We start from the raw sequence: 17,715 nt of genomic DNA, 5'->3' as shown, positions 1-17,715 counted from the left end.
CTGTGGGAACTTTCACCAATTGCCAGTGCCAGGATTGGAGTTTGGTCAAAAAGATCCAAACCCCAAAAGAATTTGTAACAGAATAAGGCAAACTAGAGCCAAAAAAAAAAAAAATCCAAAATAATTGTATTTCTAATTCCAAGTGACCCTTTATATATATGCACATATGTATACATACTTATGCACACACACATATATATGTACGCATATCTTTGGTAAAAACCAAAACCCCTAGCAGTCACTGTCTAAAGCACTGTGCCCCTATGCCTTCTCCTTCATCTCTTGGATTACTTCAGGAGATGGAAGCAGCTGAACAATCCCTCGTGTTAAAGGCATTCAGAAGGGCTGAGGGAAGGGGCCAGGAGGCTGCTTTAATGTTTTTACTGAGGGGCCAGGGTCTTCTGAGGGGTCCAGGAGCAGCAGCAGAGCCTGGGTGCTGCTCCTGCAGGGCAGCAGGGACACGCCTCGGGGCGTGATGCTGGGCTCGTGCCTGGGAGGCAGTGAGACGTGAAGAGTTGCCTGGCTGAGCTGAACAGCACATGCTGGCTAAGAAAAGAAGCAATTAGGGAGATGGAAGAGGAGGAGTGATGGGAGGGGAAGGGGGAAGAAGGACGAGCAGTAGGAAGGAAGAGGGAGACAGATTGATTTCACAGTTACTGGAATCTCTAACTACATCAGTCACATTTTCGTTCAGCAAACGTTCCAGCATAAGACTGGCTGAATCACATGGTTCATGGAAAGTTCAGCTCCGCTCATTCCTGTACTTAGAAACCATCAGTTTGGGACCCTACCCCCAACACGTTTGGATAGATGGCCCAAAAACACCTTGGGATGTTCCCGGGGAAGCACTGAGGGGGAAGAGGGTCTGCCTGCTTTCCTCTACAGTTCCCACTGTAAGAGTTTTTATTTTTTTACCCTGCTCAGAAGAGCATCCTGGGTCTGACAACATCCCACACAGAAACTCTTTCTCTGCGAGGCAAGTGAGCAAGGTCAGGAACGAGTGCCATTGTGAGCGTAGGTCTGATGGGGAGAGGGCAGAGATGCACTTTTCTCAGCTCATGGTTTGGTTCATCCAGCCCAGCACTTGAGTGATCCTGGTGTACACTCCGTAGTAATTTGGACGTGCGCACCCCATTCCCCAGCTGACCAAACCAGCCAGGAACCACCTGCCGCTGGGCTCCTCGCAGGCCAGCGGACCTCCAGAATCGCCCTAGGGAAAGGGAAAGAAAAATGGGGTGATGGTCATCCACCGGCTTCTCCCACGGGGTGTTTTCACTGGCTTTTGGAGTATGCAGATTCCTGTATCCCCTCAATTCATGTCTGGGACATCTGCACTTAAACCTTAGACAGATGTCAAAAACTGTCTCCTGTGCAAACATCTGACCCATTGCTTCATTCCTTCATCATGCAAATTCCTCTCCTTTAGCATCTCCCAGGAAGCTGGCAGCTCTACAGTTTCCTTCTGCTCCAGGAGGCATTTGCAAATATATGGAGAGCAAGGAAGCTGTTGGAATTTAAGTGGATATCCTGAGGGATGGGAGATAGAGGAATTGCTTGAGATTGATTGACTGTAATGAAGGAACAGAGTGGTTACTGTGTTTGACAGATGCTAATGAGAACGAGGGGGGAAGAGACTGATGTAGGCATGTGACTTGGAAGTGGGAGGTAAGGAGTAGAGAACGGGCTGGAATGAGGAAAGGAGAAGTTTATGTGTGTTTGGATCCTGTCTAAGGCAAAGATACCATGAAGAATTTGTCCTGGGAGTTGTTTTTGCCATTTAGATCAGAGGAAGGATCAAGGAGTTGGGCATTTTATGGTCTTCTCACCCTTATTTCAGGCTATGGAGTGCATTTGGGAGGCCTGGGGCACAGCTCGCCCTTGGTAGCCCACCCTGCTCCCACAACCCCTCTGTCACCTGGCAGGCGTCTTTCTTGCCCTTGTGGTACCCAGCACAGAGCATCCTGGGAGAAATCATGTAGTGGTAGGCCTCGCTGCAGATGTCCTGCTGGATGATCTGCACGTCCACCTTCTGCAGGACATTGCTGATGTGCCCTGGGGGATAGAGCACCAAGAGCAGCGCCGGTGAGCAATGGTGGAACTTCCCACTGTTTACCGTGGTCCCCCAGCCCATGCCCATCTCACTGCACGCTGAAAGCTGCCATCTGAATCTCTATTCTCCTGTCCACTGGCATCACAGTCTGACTTTCAGCAAAGTGCTTCACTTGCATGACAGGAGCAACATTACCCTGCGGTCCCTTTCCCTACCAGGACGTGTGGTAGGCACTTCAGCTTTTGGGAAGAGGAGGATTCTTCAGCTCTTGGAATGTCAGCATTTGGGTTTGCATCTCATTGACATGGAGGTTAAGCTCTTCTGGCAAACTATGCAAACCCTGGAGCATCCAGGGTTTGGACACTGTGACCCGAAAGCAAAGGAGGTGAAGGAGGCATGGTCCTCTGCAGTCAACAGAAGCCTATTCTACCTACCCCACACCAGAACCTGTGTTTCCACCTTGGCCCTGCTACAGTGGGCCACCAGCAAAGATGCTGCACCTACCGCCTTCCTTAAGGGCTCCCCAGCCAGTGATCCAGCAGTGAAGGCCGGGCTCAAAGAGGTGGGAAGGGGCAGGCAAGCAGATGGGCTGGATGAAGGGCGAGGTGATCACAGGGTGGTCCAGCTGGAGCAGGGCCACATCATAATCGTGGCTGTCCTCCTCGTAATAGGGGTGGAGGAAGAGACGGATCACCTTGAAGGACACCTCTGTGTGGCTGCTGGTGTTTTGGAAATATTTGCCCAAGTAAACAGTCCAGATGGAGGGAGAAGCCAGTCTGTAGGATGCAACAGAGAAGATAACTCATCACACAAACAGAGAAGGATGAGAAGACCCTTGCTGCTTTTGTCATGCTCTTTTAAGGAGTGTCATGATGGACAATCATCTCCCTTAGAGGGGTTTCTTTTATTTGGTTACTAATTTCAAGAAGTTGGTTGGGATATCTCTTTGATGCCTTGACATGCTTTTACAGTGGGATCAGCTTTGGGCAGGCACTCATACACGCAGGCAACTTGATCTTGTATCCTGATTTTCCTTAGCAAAGCTAAAAGGTGTATGTAGGTTACACATACAAGTGGGGGCTGGACATGTGCAAATGACTACGACAGAGCAGAGAGCAAGGACTGAACTGGGGAAGCAGAGCTGCAAGAAGGAGACTTTGAGAAGGCTAACAAGATCTAAGAAACTTCTAAGAGGGCATGACAACCTTTTACAGAAGCAGGGTTTAAAGCTGGAGACAGCCTAGTGAGGTGACACAGAAGAACAGAACAGCCAAGGTAGACCCTGTCTGCAGAAGGGAAGGGGCAAAGGGCCTCAGCCTGGACCAGAGGAGGAGGAAGCAATAAGAGGGATGGTTTTAGGCTCAGAGTCCTGACCACCTTTTGCATTACAAATGCTGTTTTCCCCCAGACTGCCTCTCTGGGTGCAAAAAGCTCCCTGGTTTGGTTTGGCCATTTCTCTTCATCCAAACTACCCTTCAGGTTTCACCTCCAGCCTATTGCAAAGCAACCCCAGTCCTACCAGGGCCAATTGCACCATCCTGAGGATGACCAGCAGCTCCAACTCCCAGTGCTCACATGGCACCAGGAGGGAAGGGCAGCCAGGAAATCCAGCAGCAGTAGCTGAGGAGGAGGGAGATGCCCATCAGCTCACTCGAAGAGGGAAAGGGGAGTTTGGAAGAGGTGGAGAGTGGACCTGAGGGATCACAGTCCTTTCCCCACCCAGCTCTGTTGCCCAGCACAGCTGCAGATATTCCTCCCATTCACTTATTCCCAGTTTGAAAAAATTAGCTTAACACCACCATCCCCCTTCCCCAAATCTGTATTTTTACTGCTGCTTTTTTGGTAGATACACTGGGTGGAAGGAAGTGGGAGAGAGTCCATCTAGTGACAGGGCAGGTCCCAGGGATGGGCAGTGTGGGACCCAAACAGCATCTTCAGCAGATAATGGTATCCTGGTCCCATCCTAGCACATGCTGATGTCTCCGTGGTGGTGATGGCATGGGGACAAGAGAGAGCCAAAGCAAAGGTGGATCTGTGGGGTGTCTTCCACTATTTCTGCTCTCCCAAGGCCACGAGCAAATCCCAGCATCCTTACTCCTGTCCATCCCCCTCCTCTCTCCACTTACCTCTCATCCTGGAAGCAGTGTGCGGCTGAGACCACCCAGCGGTCCGCAATGAGCGATCCCCCGCAGATGTGGCGTCCCCGAACCTGCAGGCTGGCTTGCCAGGGCCATTCCCCTTCCACAGAGTTAGCACCACCCACGATCCTGCTGAGAGGGGCTTGCAGCCCACAGTCTGAGGAGGAGGAGGACACACAGCAGGTGCTTCAGTGGAGGAAAGGAACATGATATGTTGTGCCTGCCCTTCCTTTCCTGCTTCACTGGCTGAAGAGTTTGACCTCTACTCCCTCCGACCCTTGCCGTCCCCAGCCAGCAGCTGCTGTTTGTACTCTCCAGGACAGGTCTAGGGAGCACCTCTCCAAGCACATATTCCCCCACTGATGCCTGCACAGCCATGCCCTTCCTCCTGGGGATGCCTTTGGGGCAGTGCCCTGTCTGTGCTAGCTACCATCCGGTCAGGGGAAACCTCCCCGCCCTTTTGCTGACCGTGGAAACTCCAGAAATATCAAGCAGGGCAATCAAAACACAAATTGTCTTCCTGCCAGTACCACGGGTGGTTTCCCTGGCTGGAGCTTTGTAGGATGGCATCGCTTCACGTAAGCCAGCACAGCGGTCCAAAGGGCAGCCTGTGGGTAGGACCTGGATTGTGAGACCTGTCTGTCTGGCCTGATGCCTCTGCCCGAAGGAGATGGGGAGCAGCTGGTCAGAGAGCAGGCAGCTCCTCCTCACAGCTCAGCTAGGAGAGCAGGACAGAGCAATGGCACTGGGGGGAGAGGAGAAGGCGGACCAAGGGAGGGGGGGATGCTTATACTGGGGTGGCAGGGGTGAGAGCGAACAACCTGGAGCTACGTGGCATCCTGAACCTGCCTGGCTGAGGTGTGAGTGAGCATTTCCTCACCGCAGCGCTTCTCATCAGACAGGTCCCTGCAGTCCACCGTGGTGTCACACCGAGGGTTCGGTTTCTTCACGCAGGTCCCATCATCACAGCGGTGGGTGAAAGGACCACAGGGGACCCCTGCGAAGATGAAGGGAAGCTGGGGCTGAGGAAAGGTGGCAGGTTGTAGGTACAGCCTGACGTCCTTTGAGCGAGGGAAGAAAGCAACGCAGAGCTTGGGGGAACTACATAAAACATGTCAGAATTTCCTGAATAAGGCACAAAAAGAGCAAATGCTGTGGGCAGGCCCGGAAAGCCAGCTCCCAGCTGGTGCCCTTATCTCACCAGAGGGAGGCACGCTACCAGCAGCCGTGGTTTGAGAGCAGAGCAAGGCATTTGTCAGACCCCCATCCCCTCCCTACCTTCACTGCACTGCTCCTCATCGCTCCCGTTGGCGCAGTCCTGCTGCTGATTGCAGACCCTGCTGAACTCGATGCAGGTGCTGTCCTCTCGGCACTGGAACTTTGCAGGGCACACTGCGAGGGAGTGAAGCAGCCAGCAATTAGATGCACAGGACGTGGTGACTGTCTTGCCTTGCCTTGCCTTGATTTGCCATCTTCACCTCAGATCTGCCTCAACACTATCGACTTGCCTTGTGCTCCCTGGACTCTGTGCTGACCCTGGTTACCTTCACCAAACCTGCTCTGCTTACCCTGCTCACATCCTATGGGATTGCATCCCAGCTAGAGTTCCTCCTGCCTTGCTCTCACCCTCAGCTCAGGCGTCACCTTCCCCTACAGAGCAGCTTCTCTTGCTCTGATAGCTGAGTCCTGAACCCTGATTGACTCCTTGACGTCCATGATTGCTGGTAGCTGCCCAAGACAGAGACAGACCTAAGGTGCCTGCCCATCACAGTTTGACTTCTGATTACACATTTTCATTGCAGGAACTCTTGCTCTGTATTCGTGTACAACTATGTGTAACACCAAACGTGATGGACCAGGCATTTTCTTACTGCAATGACTATAATTGCTTCAGTAATTAGTGCGAGGCTTCCAGGTGATTAAAGCCACACAAAAGTCTGAAGCAATGTGAACAGGGCAGGCTGGAGAAATGGGCTGACTGAAACTTTCTGAAGTTCAGCAAAGGGAAGTGCTGAGTCCTGCACCTGAGAAGGAACAGCCCTATGCACAAGAACAGGCTGGGGGCTGCCCAGCTGGGATGCAGTTTTACAGAAAAGGGGCTGCAGGTCCTGGGGGATGGATGTTGAACAAGAGGAGCCAGTGAATCAGATGTCTTGGCTGAGCCTGGGTAGGTCTTCCTATGAGAATGGGGTTTTGTAGGAGTGCTGGGAGGCAGTGTCTGAGTCCGCACTAACTGGTGCTGGCATGAGGCCTTGATGGCTCGTTGAAGACTTTGCTCCCCTGCTGGGTGGCAACAGATGGCTGAGGATTTGTACAGCTCGTATGTCACACACGGCCTGGAGGAGAGGCAATTGAGCAGGGCAGCTGGTGGTGTGAGGAGGCAGGAGCAGGGTGGGAGGGTTGTGAGGGGGACATTGGGTGCTCTGACAGCAGAGGGGGCTGTAGGCCAGGGCTAAGGTTGGTTGGCAGGGGAGGGTGGTGGGAAAGCAGGGCAAGGTGGTGGACAGCATGGGCAGGGGGAGTCTGGTGCAGGGGTATCAGGGGGTTCTCGATGGAAGGCTGCACTGTGCACAGGAGGAGTAAGTGCTGCTCCTCTTCCAGAGCAGGCTGAAGCTGCTTGGCAGTGAGAAGTGGCTTTTGTGATTCAGAGATTTAATCTCCCAGAAGGGGAGGCATGGGCCACGTGGATCCTCCCCATCTCTCCCTACCTTTGAAAGAGCAAGGAGCTGTGTCCTGCTGGGACCAGGGACCGGCGGGGAGAACAGATCACTCACCACAATTTCTCTCATCCAGCCCATTGGGGCAATCTTTGATCCCGTCACAGGCTGGGACACACAGGCCGTTCACCGAACACAGGAACTCCCCGGGACAGGCTGTGAAACCACGAGATAGTAGTTAGTCCCCGGTGACTGGAAACCTCCTTGCAGCACAGCACCGCAGCTTGAAAGTGGAGCATGGAGCTGCACACCTTCCTGACCGCACATGAGCCGCAGCAGCTCACAGGAGGCACTCAGTAAAGTCCCCGAAGTCTGCCAGATCACCCACCTGCCTGGCATGCTCTACCTCTGCTCTAGCTCTGTTTTGTGACTCCTGAGCACTGCGGCAAAACAGAAGTAGGTTCTTAGGGGCTGGGATTAAAACGTGGTCGGGGCCGTGAAGGGGCTGTTGTTAGACGTATTGCCAGGTGCACGTATTCAGGGACAAGTGTGGGTTACAGCACCCTTAGGAGGGAGCTGGAGAAACCTTGGGAAGAAGGCCTGTGGGTTTGCATATACATACGTGCATACGCGTATTTGTGTGTGGTTTTATTTGTCTCTCACTCGCACAGGTTCCAAGGTGAGCAGGAAACAGCTCTCTCTGAGAGCTTTTGTGATTGAAACAAAAGTCACTTCAAGTCAGAAATAGTCTCCCATTGAAATCCCAAGGCCAGTCCGTGCTGAGGGGTGAGCCTGTAGGCAATTTTCTGAAGCTGGGCCTTGGCACAAGGGTGCTCTGGGAAAACGAGGCAGGAACACTTGTGCAGAAGCACCTTTGCATGTAAATACCTCTTTTTTGGGGCAGATGAGTGGTTTGTGCGGCATTGTGTCTGTAAGCATGTGCCTGAAGGGCAGTTGGCACCTCGGGATCATGGGATGTGCCTTGTGTTTCTCCTAACACAATCCTAGCACACAGAGGCTGCAGGTAGGCATCTGGGACCCCACGCACACCCCGCTAAGGAGCAGGGAGGAGGCCTGGACGTACGGTCAGATAGGTTGTACAGGCTGTAAGCTGCCTGCACGCCAGGGCCCGTTAAGGAGATCTGCGAGGTGAAGGTGATGGTGATATCGGCAGAGGACGTGACTGGGATCCTCTCGGCATAGGCTTGCAGGGTCCGCAGGCCACACAACCTGAGGAGCAAACAGAGGTGGGATGTCCCAGGTGGCGAGGGAGAAGAAGACAGCAAAGTGGGGCAGGGGGGTTCTGTGGTGCTGTGGAAGGTGGAAAAGAGACCACAAAGACTGGGTATGGAGGGCTGTTGAGGGGGTAGCCAGTACAGCAAAATGCCTTCAGTGTGGCATATGATTACACAGGAGCAATGGGAAAAAGCTGTGATTTTAACCCATGTCCAGTCAACATGAATGCTGTGATGGGAATTGATACAGAGAGAGGGGAAACCAAATAACTGGGGACAACAGGGCATAATTAGTCTTTATGAATGGAATGGAAACAGTCTATACATATTGTCACCCATTTCTGCCCTCATGACTCCAGAGTGACCCTACTACCTTTGGTCATTTCCCATTTTGGGGAAAGTGTTGAATTCAGGCCACACGAAGCAGATCTTATACTTATCTTTCCTAAGAAATCATGTTGTAGAAACTGTGGCTCTGACAGCTCAAGAGAGGAAGGTAAGGAGATAAAAGGTGAAAATAGTAAGCCAGGGAAATGTAATGTTCAGTAGCTTCTGGTTCAGACCCTTCAGAAGAAAATAAATTACCACTGCAGGAGCAGCGGAGAGGAAGTTAATGAGATGTGCTGGGGGAGGTTTTGGAGAGAAGGGGGCAATTTTGCAGTAACTCTGAGGAAAAAAAGGGTCCATCTAACTCAGAGCCTTCTTGAGGAGATAAAAGTGTGGCAGCTGTGTCTCCTTTGCACCTAGACAGTGGTGGGCAGCAGCCCCAGCAATGTATGGAGGCTGATTTTGGGAAGTCCCGCAGGGGGAAGTGGCTCTAGTCAAAGCAGGAGGATCTGGAGCTTGGCGGAGGATCTGTACGGAGGTGGATGCGAGGCAACGGCACACGCAGATATTATTGCGGAGGTGGTGACAGGCAGATTTGCAAACACAAGAGACGTGGGAGGACACCAAGGTTACACACACAGGAGAAAATTAGGAAGCCTGATGCAAACAGCAAGACAGAGAAGGCAGGCTGGTATCTTGGAGCAAATTGTAAGAAATGTGCTCCCTAGGGAGCCTGTGAATGAGAGAGGCTGAAAAAGAAGTAGACAAGCAAGAGGCACCAGCCCTGACAGTGACCACTAAGTAGGATGGTGGGATCTCCCCCCTCAGACCTAGTGGCTAAACTGAGCAAGGGACATGCAGAGGTTTCATCCCAGGTCAGGAGGAGGAAGTGAGAGACAGAAACCAGGACCCCAGCAATACCCACCTTCTGTTCTGAATTATCCACTGGCCTTGGGTACAGGGCAGGTCCTGCTTCTGTCTGCTGAGCGCGTAGGCGTCGAACCACAGGGTGACCCCATAGCCAAGGGAGGGGACCTGCAGGCGAGGGGGTCCAGAGCAGAGTGGAGATGGCTCCTATGAGTGCTGCAGCCCACCCCACGCAACAGAAATGAGCAGGGTAGATGTGAAGGGGAGAGGTGCTAATTCACACATTGCAGGCCAGAAGGAAGGACCATCTAAACTGGGGCCGTGCTATAACCCAGGGTGGCTCTGCCGCTGGTCTCAAAGCACGGTAGTTTCTAGTAATCTGGTTCTGCCTTGAAGAACCAGATTACTAGAGACAAGACTTCAGATTCCTCCTCAGTTATGGCATCTCTGCTCTGGCATGCAGTAATAGACTGCTTTGGCTTCAGAAAGACACGTTAAATGGAGGCTAGGCAGGCTTCCACCCTCTGCTCCTCATGATGGTCTGACTGAGAGTGCTGGCCGAGCGCTGTGCCCCACGTTAACACAGGGAGTGCCACGTGGGCTTCAGGGAGGAGGTGGATTCTCCGGTGGGAGCTGGCTCTTACCGTCATGTGCCAGGTGCACTGCGTGTTGGGCGAGTAGTAACTGGGGTAGTGTGGGGTGCTGATCTTCCCCTGCAGCTCCAGGCCTTCCCGCAGGGTTATGTTCACTTCGCAGGCTGTAAATACAGACATTCAAAGCTTTCAATACCTTTCGATACCTTTCAGCTCAACCTCAGCCTGGGGATACTGTGTACTTATCCTGTTGTAGCAGGGGATAAAAGGGGCTCTAAGACCTAACGCTAATGGTCACTGGGATGTTCCACCAATCCCCTTCAAGGGGCCATTTCTAACTGGCAAGACTTTTAGCTTCCTCTTCTTGTCCATAGAAGGGTAATGCATTTTGCTGCTGTATCTTATACTGAATTGACTTCTGGCAGTGATGTTGTAGGAGAAAACCTGCGTCCTTCCTGTACTTATGGCTGCCCTCCTCCAGCCTTCCTTACCTCTGAGGGGCACCGCCTGTGCTGTGAGGATGAAGGGGTCATAGTAGCTGTACATGGCTTTCTTCCACACGATGGACATGACAGGGCCTGATGAAAGGACTTCCACAACAGGCTCCTGCCGGCTGCAGCCGTAGATCCTGAGGGGAAAGAGAGAACAAAGGAGTGGGAGTGAAGCACACCACAAACAAATGAAAGAGAAGAATGAAAAAAAAAAAAAAAAAGCAGTGGAGGCCTGTGTTATCCAAAGAACATGCCTGTTGTGAGACACCAACTGAATCAAATAAAGAGCCACCAGAGAGACAGCTCGTGCTGCTGTAATCTATCAGACTGCAGGGCTGGCTGTGTGATATCCCACATCAGTGACTTTAGCTCATCAGTGAGAGGCAGGTTTTGCATCAAAGAGAATTTCCTCTGATGTAGTCTAACACCTTCCCCTGCTGTGGTGTTGTGCCATCCTGCCTGGGTTCCCCACTGTGCTCACCCTGCTCAGGAGCTACCTACGAGGTGATGAGGTGTTTCTCCAGGGGCCCAGCTGCATCATACATAGCCAGGCGGTCCCTGCAGTCTGGAAGAGTCCACTCCAAGTGTAGCTTGATCATGTAGCCCTTGAGGCCATGGAGGTGCCAAAGACAACTGGAGGCCAGGTAGTCGGGGCCCTCCAGCGTTAGGATGTCATTCTCTTGGACATAGCTGTATCTGTAGCAACCTGAATGCAGGGGAAAGATAGAAGGATTTAAACCTCAGGGTGATATAAACTGAGGGAAGGGGAGCTTAGGAGTGGCTGTAAAGGAAATTAAGATATGGGATTGCCAGTTGGGATACCAGTGTGAGCCCTATTTCAGGGTTAGGCTGAATCATCCCAGTGATCTCAGTTTACTTTCACATGCATCTCAGTGACACCAGTCACCTCTTACTGGTGTCACTGAGATGCATGTGAAAGTAAATGGTGCATGTGAAACCCTCCCCCCCCCCCATTCCTCTCTGTAACAACTGGCCCCTCTCCCTTGGTTAAGCCCATACCATCTCAGGAGTTAAACATCAGCACAACACAATTATCTTCCACTGGCTTCATTTTATTTTTCATTTCTTTCTCCTCTCACTACCATATTCTTCACAGCCTTACAGCCCCCTTGCATGCTTTCTAGGCTCCAGCAACTGTCTAGCCCAAGATTTTTGAGTAAAAATCAGCTTAAAGTTGCCTTTCTAATAGTGTATCTAATGAAAGTTGCCAGCAGCGCTTGCAGCACAGCCCAAAATTATTAAAAACACTTTCAAACATCACTAGGAGAATAAACTTACAATGGTTTACACCACGTCCAGTGCAGAGCCATGGAGGGAAACCCTCAGCCCCTCTCAATAGGTTTTCTGGGGCCCAGAATTGGCACTGTAGCATCAGTACACCAAGACTTTACTAAGCTGGACGCACTGCTCCTGGGAGCTGGTATCTCTGCATAGTTGTGCGCTACCAGAGCTGCTCAGAGCACTCCACCATGTAGTAGCTTCACACAGTTTGGATGTGGCCATGGGCACTTCTGCTACGCAGTGGTGCTGTTGCTCCCTTGCTACAGCTTTCTTCTCCCCTTCCCAGGATTTACAGCTCCAGGAAGCCAAACAAACCTGTCCCCAGTGAAAATCCCTCCCACAGAGTAACAAACTCAAAAGGAAAAGAAAAGATGGCCTACCCAGAGTGGATTTCAGCACTACTATGTCTTTCACACTGGATTCTGTTAGAAAGGAAATATATAAAGGAATATAAACAAAAAGTGGTGGTAACTGAATGCTAGCATGGCAGGTGATGACTCCCTTACTACATAGGTGACCCCCCTAAAATCTTGGTGTGGGGCACTCTCCAGGCACTTCTCTGTCTGATCTCAGGGACCTGCTTCAGTCATATCTTCCCCATCCCATCCCACAGGGAAACCTCTCTGGCCTCAGTCCCAAATCCAGCAGCCCTAATTCATTCCTTCCAGACCAATACAGGCTTCTCTGCATCTTCTCCTTTGCCCATTACCCAATGCTCGTCAAGGGCATCTTCCCCTTCCCACCAGGGCTGGACATTGCCTCAGGACACCATCCCCCTTCCCTGGCAGCCACATCACTGGGCACAGCCCTAACCCAGAGCCTTTGCCCTGCTCTCTGAGTTCAGATAACCCTTCACTGAAAAGCATGCGAGCTGATGAGGGTGGGAAGGAGGTCCTTTGATGACGACTGGTTGGTAGCTACTAAATAGCCTACAGAGCCCACCTATGGGGAAGGCAGATGCAGAGAGACACACCAGCAAGGGCTACAAATCTGCACACACCAAAGCCAGTGGACAATGCTTTTAGGAGCTGGGCCTCGCTCCAGCCTCCCAGCTGAACTGGGAGCGGCCAGAGATGAGGTGCTACTGGGAATAATTGCCGAAACTAAAGGCGCCGTGAGGTCAGCTGGGTGTGAGAGCTGCTGCTGGGGGGCTTGCCTAGGGCAGGCCTTTGCTCTGTTGTGGCCCCTAAGCAGAGCGTGCAATTCTGCGGGGAGAGCTCTGTAGCTTTGTCATGGTAAAAACAGATGTTGTGGAAAGGAGGATCCTGCCTGCACAAGGCTGGAGAAGCTCCTCTGCTGTAGGGAAGGACATGAGGTATGCTGAGCTGACGTTACTTGCTCTTTTGTGTGAAGGCAATAAAACTGAGCTCCCTCGAGAAGAAGGAAGGAAATCCTAAAAGTCTTCAGGGGAAAAGGGGAGGCTAGTGCCGTGGAGTGAGTGTACCTGTTGGTAAAAATAAAGCACTGGGGGGCTGGAAAATCTTCCTGCATTAGTCAGTGGTCTGCAGCTCTGTGTGTTACAGAAGACTGCAGAGAGAATTCATATTTAGAGCTCAGCGGGTCAGCCAGTGAGTCTGTCAGAAGGCAATGAAGTGCTGGCAGTTTTTTCACTCTGCTTTTACAGAGCAAATGAAGCCAGAGGTTAAGCCACTGGCGTGAGCTCATCCCAGACCAGCACTATAGGGGTTTTCTACTTTTTTTTTTTTTTTTTTTTTTTTCCACAGCTGCTAGACTGTGCTTCTGACTGGAGAAGGAGGCAGGAAGGATGAGAGAAAGCAGAAGGAGCCAGAGAAACTACAACTGGTGTGTTAACTCCAAAATAGAAAGAAGCATGTTCTGCTCATGCAAATCTACCTGAAATGAATAAAACAGTGAAACAGATGCAAAGGGAATAAGAGGGAGCTGGGAACAGCTAAAAGAATGGTAACATCATTTTTTATTTTTTTATGGATGACATTAGGAAGTGAGTAAATAAATGGAAAATGCAAGATGGGCTGACTTTGAAGCATTTAGCATATTGTGTTATGACATTTTTCTTAAGAAAGTTGATTTAATTTGGCTGAACATAAGGTCTGGTACACTGGAAACAAATTAAAAGCAGGAGTAAGTGACTAATGGTAAATGCAGGAGGAGAGGTCTTCATGGGGTGCTGATGCAGGTTCATACTGGATCTTAACACAAAGATCTGGATCAGATCCACAAAATGATCTGTGAAATCATTTTAAGGAAATCAGATTTTGTTTGGAGACACCAAAAAATAACCTCCAAATCAAAACAATTGTGATGTGCAGGGAAAGGTTAGAGAAAATATGGGTGGGATATGTTAAAATAAGATTCATCTTTGAAAAATGCAAGATAACGTCTGGGGAAAAACTTGGAGATGTGGCATTTCATAGGAAGAAGAAACTTGGAAATGGGAGTCCTAGTGGGAGAGAGTAAACACAATGTAGTTTAAAACCTCTGTGGTTTGGGGCTCTGAAGAAGGGATCAGATCAGCCTGAGAAGCTAAGTTTCATTATAAGGACTAAATGCAAATTCCATTGGAGTTTGATGCACTGAATATAGACACATCCCCACATCCTTTATTTAACACCTATTTTAGAGCAGTTCTGTGGGGGCTTCTTTTTAAACAGGCTGTGATCTTTACTTTGGGAACTGATAAATAATGCTTAAAATCATATGTTAGGAACTAAAGTGGCAACAATGCTTTGCTTCAGAGTAAGACTAGTGGTGACTTAAGTATGTTGACTTTGTTCTTCTCTGAGTTGAGTACACTGGAATAAGCTCCCAAAGGAAAGCAAGAAACCTAACTGCTTGCTAATTTTGAGCCGAGCTGGTCAAAGTCATGATCTGTGTGAGATTTTACTCAACACAAGCCAAGGCTGAGGGGAGAAGGAGGAGAAATAGGAAGTTGTTAACTACCTGGTCATAGTCAGCTATATCTCCAAGAATCTTTAATCATTCAAAGGAATGATGCTATTTGTGAAACTTCTGTTCTCTATGAGGAAGCAACACATGTAATCACCTGTCTTGATCCTCATTTCTTCCCTGTCCTCTTCAGATTTCTCCTATCCCCTTCAGCAATGACTTCTAGCCACTTCTCATAACCTTTGTTCGGCACCCTGTAAACCTGGGGCCACGTCTGATGGCTCAAGCCACAGCTGAGCAGAGGGTACTTACCCAGCAGAACCAGCGAGTCTGGGTTGACCCTGTACTCTGCCTGGTAGGACAGGCTGCCCGAGATGTTGAAGCTGGCCGAGAGCTCTTGGTGGAGCATTGTGTTTACCCTCTCAGCCGTCATCTCCTTCTGCTTACTCTCAGGGATTTGGAGGGTAAACCAGAAGAAGAAGGTCAGAGCCCCCTCCCTAACAGAGAAATAGCACGTTAAATATCCTCTGTCTTCCTCTACAGGAGTGTCAAACCCCACAGATTAATCCCCCATTGTTTAGCCACAAGTCAGGTATATCTGTGTGGACTATCCAGTGATGACTATATGTGGTCAAATTAGTGTGATAATTAATCAAGACTGGTCTAATGAGTAGTCTCATTTCAGGTAGAAGTGACCTTTAGTTACTACTGACCAGAGGCTGAGATGAAACTCTCAAGACTTCGTTGTATCACCTCCCAGTGGTGACAAAGAGTTGATTTATGACTCAGTACCTTACCACAAGCCATTAATGCTGGGCAGGCTCAAGTTGCGGGAGGCTGTGACTGGGAAAGCTCTGTTCAACCAGCTGGCAGAGAAAATTGGCTGGGGGAGGGGGAAGAGATGTTGAAGCAAACCTTTGTTCGGTAAAAAAATAGAGGAAGAATTGCAAGTGAAACTTTTCTTTCCCTGGTAGAAAATGGAGTTACAGCAAAATTGGAATTTTCCTTAGTGAAAGGTCAAATTTAGGGGTGTAGTTTTCCATGGAAAAAAAAATAAACAAATGTATACATCAGTTTGGAAGTTATTCCTGATTTCTTGAACTACTGTGATGACCTGCAAAGCTGTAGTCCCCTATCTGTCCCACTCCACTCTTATCCTGTTCACAGGTGGACCACGCTTCTTGCCTGAAATACCTTATCCATGGTGCATTCTGGCCTCTGCCTTCTGGTGCCTAGAATCAGGCCATAAAAATGACTTCCTTGAATTAGAGAAATTAATTTCCAGCTGCTTAGTTACTACTGAGAATGCCAAGCCCAGATTTTTATTTTTTTTTCAGTTCTTCCCAGTCAGTTTTTTTTCTTTGCTTGAACTTTTGTCTCAGTGAAAAAAATCTCAGTTTTGGCTTTTTGTGTTGACTGATTTTGTGATGAATGTGAATGTCAAAATATCCACAGCTCTGTCATGCTGGAGCCGTTCTGGATGTGTATTGCCCAGCCTAGCCTAGAGCTCATGGTTGGGTGTGCAGCAGCTTGTCATGACCAAATTTCAGTGAAACGAAAGTACAGTGGACTGGAAACTTTCACATACAAACAGGCAGAAATGCTGTGGGTGCTACTCACCCGAAGGCATACACTGTGCTCGAGTTGTAATATCGACCCAGCTCTGTGGCACGAATGAGATCCTTCAGCTGCAATGAGAGCGTCGCCTGATAACTATCGTGCAACATTACAGTGACAAAGAACCTACAGCCAGCCCTACGCTTCATCCCTCCTGCTGTACAGACCCACCATGTTCGTCACTTGGATGAGGGTACCTGACCCCTTGCTCTGCTACTCACTGAACTGCCTCAGGGCCAGCTCTGGTCATGGAATTGCCCTCACCATATTCTGGAGTTTGGCTGACTCCAACCAGAAGGCTCTGGACTCCACTTCCCCAAGGTCTGGGAAGTATTGGCGATTGAGGACCTGGAGGCTGCCGGAGTAAAACTGCAGGACAGATGGTTCCAGGTGCCATGGTCTGTAGTCTGCCAACAGAAGACACTAATGAATTACCTTGCTGATATGTAGGAGAGAGGGATATGCCCAGTAATTTGCTCAGATTTGATCTGTAAAGATCGCCCAAAGACACAAATATTCGTTGGGCTGGACATTGCCTTTACTATACCCCATCCACCTCCTACACAGGGAAAAAACGTGTTGAATTTTTACCTAGGAAATACCATGTTGCTGCAGCAGTTCCAGCCAGCAAAACAAAGACTATTCCAAGAGGCACATAGCGGCGGCAGTCACGTGAGGTAGTTGAGTTAGTCTCTGATCCGTCTTTTGAGAGGGAGTTGGCATCTTCCTCCTGTTCCTCGGCCTCCATCTGGGGCATCTAGTGACACAGCACACCATGGTCAGGCTGGGTTTCATGCAGCTTTTTACATCCATCTCTGGAGGTGCGCTGTCAGCTCTGTGATCCTCTCCCCAGATCTATAGCCCTAAGAGGTCTGTGGGCTAACCATCAAAGACTTTGCTCAGTGGAAATGTGAGTTAAGCTCCTATTTCAGTAGAAGACAGGCTTCCAGGACACTGTCCTATCTGTCTATGCCTCCAGGGCATCCTCCAGTTTTCAAAGACAATCCCCAGGTTTCGCTTGCTTCCGCCCAAAAAACACAAGTCAGTACAATAAGAAAATTCTCCATAGATAATACTGTTGTTTTCTCAGTTTGGGAATGGTTTTAGGACTGGTATTTTATTGACCTGGAGATCAATGCAAAAGAAAATCAGTGCCCTCAAATGCACACAGAAGTTGCATGCAGCAGCCCCAGCCTGGGAGCCTGCAGTTGTACTTTGCCTGCCCTGCCACTTTGCTCTCGGTCCCTCAAAGCAAAAAAACCCCTGCCGTTCTCACCAGACTGCCTGTCCCAGGGCGAAGCCCACACTGGCCCTGACTCAGTAGCTGTGCAAGTGCAGGGAGAGCTCGCAAACAACGTCCAGCCCTCCACCTTTCTCTGTTCCAGGGGGCATCTTCTGGCTTCCCTCACCCTTCTTCTCCCTCGGGCTGCCTGTTTTGCTTTCTTCTGACTGCGCCCCTCCTGTCAGCCCCAGATGCTGAAGATAAGGAAGAAGTGCCATCACCCAAGAGAGCCATCTTATCTCACCCACCCTCCTTCTCCTTTCCTCTCCAGTCACCTACTGCCTTCTA

The 17,715-nt window shown here is 50.1% G+C and overlaps 1 protein-coding gene across 1 annotated transcript; it reads right to left on the bottom strand.

Annotated features, from left to right (window-relative positions):
- Window positions 1–1,051: 1,051 nt before the first annotated feature.
- On the bottom strand, window positions 1,052–16,893 carry TMPRSS6 (transmembrane serine protease 6). The gene is made up of 17 exons (XM_035551950.2): window positions 16,737–16,893; window positions 16,410–16,552; window positions 16,149–16,216; window positions 14,841–15,025; window positions 12,041–12,082; window positions 10,860–11,064; window positions 10,359–10,495; window positions 9,919–10,031; window positions 9,333–9,442; window positions 7,930–8,075; window positions 6,963–7,061; window positions 5,467–5,580; window positions 5,069–5,185; window positions 4,177–4,345; window positions 2,555–2,826; window positions 1,916–2,052; window positions 1,052–1,210 (listed from the first exon to the last, which is right to left on the bottom strand). Exons 1-17 carry the CDS (start codon window positions 16,891–16,893, stop codon window positions 1,052–1,054), a joined length of 2,373 nt encoding a protein of 790 aa, XP_035407843.2.
- Window positions 16,894–17,715: the final 822 nt, after the last annotated feature.

Source organism: Cygnus atratus, chromosome 1, assembly GCF_013377495.2.
Source record: "Cygnus atratus isolate AKBS03 ecotype Queensland, Australia chromosome 1, CAtr_DNAZoo_HiC_assembly, whole genome shotgun sequence".
NCBI lineage: Eukaryota > Metazoa > Chordata > Aves > Anseriformes > Anatidae > Cygnus > Cygnus atratus.
This window is presented reverse-complemented; position numbering and strand designations above follow the sequence as displayed.